The 10908-nt window shown below is 45.4% G+C and overlaps 2 protein-coding genes across 2 annotated transcripts; one reads left to right on the top strand and one right to left on the bottom strand.

Annotated features, from left to right (window-relative positions):
- Positions 1 to 3441: 3441 nt before the first annotated feature.
- Positions 3442 to 6448, top strand: F5J12DRAFT_786174 (heterokaryon incompatibility protein-domain-containing protein; the record flags this gene model as incomplete). The annotated part of the gene is made up of 10 exons (XM_051743383.1): positions 3442 to 3976; positions 4003 to 4946; positions 5013 to 5080; positions 5140 to 5167; positions 5230 to 5331; positions 5395 to 5713; positions 5759 to 5810; positions 5945 to 6226; positions 6350 to 6377; positions 6437 to 6448. 10 exons carry the CDS (start codon positions 3442 to 3444, stop codon positions 6446 to 6448), a joined length of 2370 nt encoding a protein of 789 aa, XP_051595700.1.
- Positions 6449 to 8780: 2332 nt separating this feature from the next.
- F5J12DRAFT_786173 (uncharacterized protein) lies at positions 8781 to 10908 on the bottom strand (the record flags this gene model as incomplete). The annotated part of the gene is made up of 10 exons (XM_051743382.1): positions 8781 to 9083; positions 9238 to 9265; positions 9289 to 9487; positions 9524 to 9796; positions 10002 to 10015; positions 10110 to 10282; positions 10381 to 10656; positions 10695 to 10731; positions 10765 to 10814; positions 10864 to 10908. 10 exons carry the CDS (start codon positions 10906 to 10908, stop codon positions 8781 to 8783), a joined length of 1398 nt encoding a protein of 465 aa, XP_051595699.1.

Below are 10908 nucleotides of genomic sequence, written 5' to 3'. Positions count from 1 at the left end.
CTCCAGAACACTCACGTGCATGTGCAATGTCCATCACATCTATATCTGGTTGGCGACGTGATATACTAACAATAACCGAAGGTTGGTTGATGTAACCAGCTCAATCTCCTCAAACCACGCACGAACCAGGGGCTCCCGAAGGGTAGATTTAGCAGCTACAATGCACTCATCGGGCAGGAGATGGTGACACGCGACCACGGGGCGGCGCAACAGATTCACCTCTAATATTTCTGGGCTGAACATAGATCTACACGCAGTCCGCTTGATCGCATCAAGAGAATACTTCTTGGCTGCCTCGAGAACGCCAACGACCTCTTGAAATTCTCGAGCTTGGGATCCTCTGTTACAGTGCAAGGATAACAAAAACGGAGCGGCGAGTCTAGTGTGCTGGAACACCGGCATTGGACACTACGGTCGAGCTAGTCTCCTCAGACAGTCGGGAAGCGTTGATAAGGGTGTCGAAGACCGGTGATGCAAGGGCGAGGAAGAGCCTGAAGCCACGAATGTCAGTGCCGCCAGGTAAGCACAAGATCGCGTCTGCCCTTCACGTAGTTGAAGGGAGTTAGGCGGTCACAGGGGTGTCTGGTGTATCGGACGTGCTATGTTGCGACAGCTAGAGCATTCCGTAGTGTTGTATCCATCTGGGTAATGGGTAAAACAAACACGAACCTGAAGTGTGGTGCGAAAACTTGACTGCCTTCGTTCCTCATATTAGAGGCCTTTATAGATCAATCAAGGTGTACATATGTGCCGATTTCGAGGTGTCGATCCGAACGAAACTGATCCCGCTATCATTCCTTTCATCATTCCGGTTCCTCTTTTCGCAGGTACATGTACAGAAGAAAGGGTTGGATGCGTAAAATTGGTGCATATGATACCAGATGTACGGTTCATCGGTGTTTTGCGAGTGAAAATTCAAAACGCACCTTGCCGAACATACCAGGATGAACAATATCTGGCATGGGTGCCATTGACGTAAAATAATAACTTTGAAATGGAGCAGCCACAGCTAGCCTTTATCCCGAGAATCTGGGTGTGACCGCCTTTTCCTTTGAGGGCAGGGTCGGGAGGATTGTTGATGGGTGACGACCCGTTCCTGCATTTGAACAGGCAAAAAAAAAAAACCTGACAGTTTGGGCAAATCACCAGGTCCGGGCGGATGGAAGGTATAGGGATGGCCGTTGACAGCGACGGGCGTCGAGAGGAATGTCCTGAAAGTGGAACAGGAACGTTTTGATCCTGATAGAGGGGTCTGCGCGCGGTCCTTGAGTTAGTGTATGCCCTCCATGATAGAAAGGAAACCGGTCTCATACCTCGGAACTGCAAATAGCCGTGACGAGGCATGTGCAGCAGTGCCACTGTCGAAGGAGAAATCGACTGTCAGTCACAAGTTTAATACATCGACCCCAGCCTCCGCTGTCAAGTGACGTACTTGACCATTGCAAGCACCATCTCGCAAGCGAGATTCTGAAATAATTACTGTAGTTATGTGGTAACCTGCAGGAATATGAGTGACGAGGGAATGAAACCAGAAGAATCCCTGGAGTGAAAGCCAGATCACCCATACTTATGCCTCTGACTCAGTGGCAGAGTAATAAGCAATCAATGAATTCAGGAATAAATCGATGAGCAGCGTTTTCCTTCCCTACAGACTCATTACTGACACCTGTTCTGAGCAAGGTACAACCCCGTATGCTTGCCAATGTGACCCCAACATATTAATTCCGAATAGTAGGGACGAAGTTTATATTCACAGGTCAGGCAGACTAATATCCTACATGCTTACCGATTGATATGTTTAGTCCAGTGAGGCAGAGCCGAGAATATGCTAACGCTCTGCGGCTGTGTCACAGACTAGGAACCTTCAACAACAGACCAAAGCGTATCTCAGATGTCAGAACTTCAGGTCCAGCTCGACCCGATGCATAGTTGACAGGTTAAATCACATCTTTGGGTATCATTGCAGAGAGGCTCACCATTGAAGTCAGTTCTTCAAAATTATTTGTAAGCAGACTACCGGAATCTCGCATAGTTACTAGTACCATGGGAGCACAGTATCTGTAGGTCGATACGCGGCCGTTGATTTTTGAGGATTTTGGTGATTCTGCAAAAACAGCAATATTGCAGGATGAAATAGACATTATTGCAATGTCGCACGTGTTTCACCACCAACAGCATAGGAGCGAGAATCCTTGTGCAAAATTCCCAGCAAAAACAAAAACGACCAGCAAGAGCTTGCGATGGGGATGACAACGATGACAGCCACTCATCCGGAAACCGGAAATGTCCACGCACTGCTTTTGAAAGCTATACTCCAGCCATGGCAATGTGAAAGCGGGTGAGTCGTGTGAGTCGGACATGTTATAGACCCACAGCTAGAGTGTCACGCCCTGTCAGACTGGGTTAAGTAATGGGGAAATTCCTCCACGTAACAGAGATACTGTGCGAAAGCTCGACAGCTTTCATCACTCGCAGCAGATATCACCTTTATAGGTAGACAAACGTGAACGCGTGCCCCGATTCAGAGCCATGACCAGAGCGGGAAAAACTATGATACCATATTCTCCGCTTCCTTCGATTCCGGTTTTCGTCGTTGCGTGCCTAAACGGGAAAACGACGGACGAACAACGATTTGAATTCGCAAAATAATGGGTGCAGTTCATGGACAACGGATGTCTACGAATAAAAATCAGCTAGTATCTGAAGACCTCGCGTAAGACGTAACACACAGTCGAGGCTAGATCCCAACGCACGCACCCTGGAATTATATCTGCCGCGGGTCCCATCGGCATCAAGATTAGCACTTTGTGACCAACCGAGGGTAGTAAGAAGATGCTGCATCCAACAGCCATTTTTCCTTGACAAATGTCGGTTTGATGACCACTTCTCCAATCGAGGCATGGCCAACAGGTTTATTGATGGACGATGGTCCTTTTCCGAACAGCGACAGGAGAGTTCGAGCAAGCCGGTGGACTGGGGGAGTGCGGAGGCTGGATGAGCACCGTTCCGCTGCCGACATATGGAGTGCACAGACTTTGGGCATGAATTCTTCCGTTGCAGGAAATATACAGAGCACACGTGCAGGAGAGGAAGAGAAGAGGAGCTATTGCTGATCTTGATGAGAGGAAATCAGTTAAGCTGAACTTGCTGGCCACGAAGTACAGTACTTACATATTTGGATGCCGAAGTATGTAGAATTGTCGCACGTGATTATTTTCAGATGCGCTCTGCGTGGGAGGATTGTTATCATCATTGTAGCTCAGCAGAGGGTCAAGAGCACACGCGCCTTGTAATATCTCTATCGAACAAATTGACCATCCTGCACATTTCCCTCTCGTTTCGTTAGATCAACCTAGTGATCGTGGCACTCGAGACCTCACATTAAGTGTGTGACATTGGGATCGTTGCAGGGTGGACTTACTCATCGATTACAGTTACACTATGCGACTTCTTGACGCTGATGCTCTACTCTGCATTGAGACAAGTATCGACAAAGGGGAGAGGGTTGACCCTACAACTAAAATCCTCGCTGAGCTCCATGGCAATGCCTTCATAGAAAAGGGATATGCCATACTGTCGCATTGCTGGGGCGAGGTAGACCAAGAAGTGTCTTTCAAGGAGGTGAAGAAGTTCTTGAGTATGACCCAGGAGAAGAGGAATGAGATCAGGGAGCGCCCTGGATACCAGAAAATCATCCTTACCTGCAGGCAAGCACAAGAGGACGGCTTGAAATGGGTGTGGGTCGACACATGCTGCATCAATAAAGACAGTAGCGCTGAACTGTCAGAAGCAATCAACTCGATGTACCAGTGGTATGAAAGTGCAGAAGTGTGTTATGCCTACCTCCACGACACTGTTGGGGACTGGACGAACCAAGGAGAATCGATGCTCATTCCAAGGTGGTTCTCGCGAGGCTGGACACTGCAAGAACTTATCGCACCCAAGGTTGTCTACTTCTTCGATCGGAGGACCGATCGTACTCGCTATTGGGGCTCCTCAAAGTGCACATGCCGATGTTGTATGGAGAAGGGAAGAATGCGTTTCGTCGTTTGCAGCTCGAAATCACTCGCACATCTAACGATCAGAGCATCTTTGCTTGGGGCCACTCGAGGGAATTTGGATGGTCCAATAACTTCTTGGCGGATGATCCAAGCTACTTCAGTGATTGCGGTGATGTCGAGTTGTTGTCACCCGACGAGATCATCAAGGACCTCGAGGAAGACATCCCTAAAGAAGAACTCAGCAAAACTCCCGCAGAACGATTTCGCACGTTTACTGTGACTAATGACGGCATACAAATGTGGCTACCCACCACATCCTTCGGGCCACTTTCCGAGGTCAAGTTGGCATGCCGCACCAAATACGGCGGGGAGATAACCATACGCCTGGCGCTTTTCGGATCCACCTCTCTCAGAATTTTTGCCATTCCATACATCCGTAGATCTGGGAAGCTAGAACTCAAGCAGCACTTCCTTCCATATAAAGCAGCCAAGTACCCGACTACATACACTTTCGAATTGCGTGAAGAGGCACTTTTCCATTGTGGCTTCGTCCGGGACCGTGTCCTGCCTGATGGCATAGAAGTAAGAGGAAATCAAGTTGCCCTCTCGAAAGACAAGGATCTTGCTGCCATTGCTTACATCCGCAGGAAAGACAAAACTCGCTTTTTAGTCCTTCTCAGATATTGTGCCGGGCGCCACTCTGCATTTGCCACCTTGTGTCCAGAGAATTTGGAATGCAAGATGGCATTCTTGCGGTTTCAAGCCTTGGAGATACTGTTCAACAGTCAGCTGAAGAACCCCAGAAAATTTACCCGGCATATCCACCTTCGTCGATCTATTGAAGATGTCTCTGTTATGGTTAATAATGATTGGAGGGTGGAGGCTTGTATCGTTGCGATCAATATAACCAATTGTCCTGGCATGCTTGGGTCCCAAGTACATCATGTGAGTGTGCTTTCTGTATTGGGACCCCCCTCTGTGCATTACTTAATAACACATACATTTTTGCAGCCCAATAAACTGACTGATCAACAATGTCTAGAACATGGCGAAGTCATGGAGATGCTCCAGGCGATAATGTAGGTGCAATGCTTGTTCAAGTTGGTAGTGCTGATACTTATATTACCTGATTATGTAGACATAACTTCTCAGTTTTAGTTGGATGGGTAAGTCTCCTATTAATTCCTTTTCACATCTGGTCAGTTTGTGGCTCATGAATGTCTCCTAGACAGAGTTGTATAAGCCAGGGCATTCAAGTGGGGTAGTGACCTGTGGGGCTGCCATTAAATTCTTTTTGGGCATATTTGGTGGCAGTGACTTCAATGATTTTGTGGGCCTTTACTTCCTGTTCATATTGACCTCCTGAGATTCTGACCTTGTTCTATCCACTCAGATTGGGGAGATAGCTTTCTTTAATGAAATACCCTTCACAATGGGGGCAGGAATCTATGGTGAGCCCTGCACAGAAGCAAATGCCATGTGCTCATTTGCAATGAACCCAGAGCCTTTGGGTAGCACCTCTACTGTGGTGCCATGGAAGCTACACATTCAAGCACTGGTCAATTTCTTGATGCAGTTTGATGATCGGAGGGTTAGATTCAACCTAGGAACAGACTCTGACTCAAAGTTCAGCAACCATCCATCCCTTTGCCATATGAAATTGTGGGAGAAGGCAACAGAGTTGAGGTTGGCACCCTTTTCTGCAGAGGCAAGTCCATTCCTATTCATTAATTTGAGTGACTCTTGTTCATTACGAGGTGCGAAGATTCTTCAGGTCATTGCTACCACCTACAGTGACTGGAAACCTGGGTAAGGATAACATTTATCAACTTACAGTGTAGCTCACTGCCAATTAGCTCTTGCAGGTTGGGCACAAAGTTTGATAGGTCCTCATCATTTACCTTGTTCAGTGGCATACTATGCTGATGACTGACCTTCTTCAGGCAGAAATTTCTCTCTGGGGTAGAACAAGTCTGGACACTCCGAAAGACACTTGATAGAACAATAAATGACTTTGAAAGGCAGGCACTGGTGGAAGATATTGCTGGAAAGGTGGCATTTCAGCAACTGTTGTTGTTGGCTGGCTGGCTGAAGGCATGTGCACATCAGATCTTACTAATATGCTGGTGTGGAGTCACTTCTGAAATTGTGCAAGTGTTGAGAGAAGCATGTCAATTCTCTTGTCCCCTGATGCTGGCTGACATTGGTTGGAAGGTTGCTGATCAGTATGTGAAGCAAGGAAAACAGAAGGTTTGAGCCACTCTGCCACAATAACCAAGTTGGTAATCACTTCCACTAGGTTTCCACTTTTGGAAGGGTTTTTAGGGAAGTGACTAATTATGTCCCAGATCATGGTCCAGTGAGCCCACTCCAGCAGTATGTGTTCTCATGTGTTGTAATTATTTGATAGCTCACTGGATTTCTTGCTAATCCAGAATGATGAATGATGCAGCACATGGTATCTCAAAGCATCAGTTATCACTCAATAAACAGGCTGAGTGGCTGGGGGCCACCCAGGATAGCAGGGTTCCCTGGGATATGTTCATTCCCCTCATTTCAAGAACCTTTGGCTGACAAGGGGTAATTCAAGCAAGTGGTTAAACTTGGGTGAAGGGATGTTGTATGTACTACTCCCCTGGTAATACACATGAGATGGAAGTTGGCAGCATGCTGCAGCATAACAGGGGATATGTGCACACTGGTGAAACAAGACTGAGGAATGGGATTAGGATAAACTTGCTGGTCATATGTGGTAAAGCAGGTCTAGAAAACCATCACAGCATGATGGACAAATATACTAGGATGAAAACCCACAATCTGAAGACTGAAGGGTCTCCTGCAGACAGACAAAGCCCACATACTTGTCAGCCATAAGTGTTGCAATAAGGATTCAGTGGACCATGGCAGGTCTCCACAACACCCTGTCATCATTTTCAACAAATGAATTTTACATCAGAAGAGTATTACAGAAATCACAGTGCCATCATTCAGATTGTGAAGCTTGGAAAAAGGTGGAATCACTTCAGTTCAGGGTGGTTTGGACAGGATGCAGGAAAGGTTTTGTCAGTGCTGCCAGGGTGAATCTTGAATGATCAACTCCTAGCCAGAACTGATGTTCTGAACCAAGAATGACAATACTTTCTTGAGAAGGTCTCTATACATCTATTACCCAACAAACAATCAACAGTTCCTCCCTCTTGCACCACATACCTATGATGGAAATGGTATCAATCAATCTTTGGGTGCCAATAGCATGATGAGTGTGAGAAAACAGTGGACAAATCAGGGAAGTCCTCACCTATCAACAACTTTAGTTTTGGACATTTCGGGACAGTGCTCATAACTGTGTATGAAGTGAAGGCTGATATATTGGTGGTCGAGGACTGCCACAGATGTGCAGTAGGAGAAAATTATGAAGTAGCAGATCCATTCTGACAACCCACTGTAGTAGTCATTGGAATGTCCAAGGAGGACCAACCACCCATGATGACAGCCCAGCTTTGCAAAACACCATGGCCCACATGGTTTAGCATAGTTGCTTTAGGTGTATGTTTAGCCTCACAGGACTAATTGGATGATGCAGAGTCTTTGCATTTCCTTCCTCATGCAGCTGGGATGATGTACTCCAATGACTGTGGGATGTGGGTGTACTGTCACTAGTATGGCCTCCATGCCTAAATGGCATGATCTTTGCATGCATGGTTGGTCCTGACAGAATGCAGAGGATGGAGAGGGTCTCCCACCCATGTGTAGATGGACACTGTAAAAAGTAAAATCACAAAATAAATGTCTAAATCACTTCTATTAAATGTTGGAACAGCTGAAGATCAGTATCTGTCATTGAATTTCAGCATCATAATGTGACGCTGAAGTGCCCATCCAGTCTAGTAAAAAATAGTGTCTTTGTCACTGAAAAAAAACATTATAAGTACTGAATAACAGTGCCTTGTAGTTGTTTTTCCATGTCATGACACTGTAATAAGTTGATGCAAGTGCTCATTTTCCACTTCACTAGCACAGATTTTTGTACTTACATACATCCCACTTGCCATGGAAATAACCAGGAAAATCACAAAATTGCGATTTCAAATGCTACCTGAGGTTACAGAGACACCTACAGCACAGTCATATAACAGGGTATTCCATGAAAGTGTCAGTAATCTGTCACAAGTCCAGCAGGAGCTAACAAGACTGAGCAACACAGTAGTGATAGAAATGAAAACAGTCTGGCAAAAGTGATTGAAATTCGAGGAGGAGCAACTGGCAGTGCAATGATAGCCAAATGAGAGTGGTCAAGCAGCAGTGATTGAAAATGTGTGAGGGAGGAGGATTTAGATGTGGACCTAATGTTTTGATCATGCACTTTGGGGTGTACATTGAGCCTGTGTCTGAATTATTGCAGGATTGACCTTGTTAGCAAGCCAACCAAGAGGTAAGAGAGTGGGTTTACCACCACTGCAGTATCCCCAGCCTGAGGATCCTGTTCAACTGCCTCAGGGCCTTCTTACTTCACCAGCCATGAGACTTCTTCCCCAGTACTTGAGAATGACTCATAGGTGTGTTTATGCAAGCACCACTAGTGCTTGCAGTGACCTGGATGGTTGAAATGTGGTGTGTAGTAATTCTGTAGTCAGATCACTATGTTTCAATGGACCTGAATGGTTTCTTGCTGACCCAAAACACTAGATGTGCAAGGGGCTCCCTCCTTTGGTGGACAAAGCACAAGATGCAGTTTTGGGTGAGCATTTGACTGATCCTATTGCTGTCAGCTCTATGAGATCAAAGTAAAAAATGCATGCCACTCGTGCCCAGAACATCAGTTGTTTTTGCATACTGAAGTGCAACCAGTGCCTTTGCAGCATCATGGATTGTTTGGCCCTTGAGGTTTCTCTGTTTAAGAGCAAATGTCATTGCATGTTTGATCTGATTGAGCTCATCATCATCATCATGCTTGGGATTGATCAGTTTGCCAACATTGTTACTTTCTACCATGATATTGTGCATGGGCATGGTCAACAAAAGGCTGAAGTCTTGAGTGACAAACTGACAGATGACATGGGGAATTACAAAGTAGGTTAGGTACTGCAAAAGTGAGAGAGGCTGAAAAGCATCAGTGGACATCATTGGTGGAAATAGCTGGAGTAGTGTGTGCATAACAATTGCAGTGCCTTTCAAGCCATAGCTGTGATGTCATCAGTTTTAAATGTTTTCAAGGAACATAATGCAGACTACTTACTATCTGCAGCATGAGTTTTCCCATATTGCTGAAGACATTGGAGGGACATACATTTGAGCAAACTGTGCTAATGTGTAATGATTCACTTCAAGGTCAGCTTCAAAACAGGTCCAGAGCCAGAGGTTCTTGTGTGCTTCCACATCAAACAAGAGTTTCTTGAGTTCATCATACATTTCCAAAATGTGAGAGGGAATATCTTTGAACTTGATTTTCATGGCTGGCCAACCTTTTGCCTCTGCATCCTTGAGGGCTTTGAGCTGATGGTGCTCTCATTTCATTAAAATACAGATATCCATCTCCAAATGAATATTGGTCTTCCTTTCCTTGATGAGGCCAATGTAGGTGGACAAGGCAGTCTTGAGCTGGTTGGAAATACTGTTGGGGATAGCATCTTTGCAGTCCATTCCAGGACACATCTTTAGCAGCTGGTGACTTGTGATGGGACAGTCATCAGTGGCAGTGAGGTTGTGATAATCAGTGTCATCCTTGTCCTCATCCTCACTTGGAGGCAATCTCACATTCATGATCTTGATAGAGTGTCCTACAGTGGTCTGTAATGCTGGTGTCAGTACAGGTGTGTCATTAGCCCACATAGAATACCTTTGAATTTGAGGGTGCCTTGGTTGCTTGAGCATTCTGCTTTGGTGAGTATGACTGAACATCAGGTAACACTTCCTACACTGTCATTGAGCTTGCTATACTCCTTTGCCTTGGGGCCAGGCTTGGCCATTACTGCCTTTTGCTTTTCAGCAATGTCAGCTCACTCCCACTACTGTTTCTGCAGATGAAGTTTGCTATCATCTAGTGAGATGAGAGAGAGAGAGAGTTAGTGACATATGAGGTCTGATCTGTGAAGCTCACCCAATAGTCACCCAGAGGGCTTGGACATCTTGCTATGCTTAGTGTGTTCCAGTGAGGCTGGTGTGATGGATTTTCTCTTGACTGGTGCCAGATTATTGTCTTCATCACTTTCACCACCATGCTCATCTTCTGATACTTCTTTGCACTTTTTTTTTTCAAGGATGACTTGGATGTTCATTATGATCTATTACAATGGTCCATAGATGATTAGTACATAATAAATCATCTATGCTACTCACCTGATGATCTGCATGTGCCAGACTTGGATATCTTGCCACATACTTCTGAGGCTGGTAGGTTTGTAGACTTTCTCTTGACTGGCACCATGTCATTGTCTTCATTGTCATCATCACTGTTGTGCCCATCTTCTGATGGGTCTTCACTGATGTCATTGTCACTTGCTTCACTCAGGCTATCTGTTTCTGAGTGCAGACAATCAAAGTCAATGATGGATGCATCCTCATTAGCATCCCAAATATCTGATTCTTTGTCACCACAAATCTCTTCTGCTTTTTGTTTCCCAATCCTGCACTGTGTTTCATATAGTTGCAATGGGTCCTGGGGAATCAAATAAAATCATTTATTGCATCATGCACCTCAAGGTTTGATGTAGCTTTCTTCTCTAATTGCAAACTATTGCACAGATATTGTGCCAATAGACCTCACACTGGCCACATGTTCTCGTATTTCTGGAATATCTTGTATTCTAATTGTGCCTACATAGAGATTATAATGCATATATGCATATATATGACAATGATGTACCTGAAAAATAACTTTCTCAATGAGTAGCTTGTTTTTTTGCTGCAT

Source organism: Pisolithus orientalis (genome assembly GCF_024613125.1).
Source record: "Pisolithus orientalis strain OTSU chromosome Unknown F5J12scaffold_50, whole genome shotgun sequence".
NCBI lineage: Eukaryota > Fungi > Basidiomycota > Agaricomycetes > Boletales > Pisolithaceae > Pisolithus > Pisolithus orientalis.
Note: the sequence above shows the minus strand (reverse complement) of the source record. Positions and strands in the feature narration are given on the sequence as shown.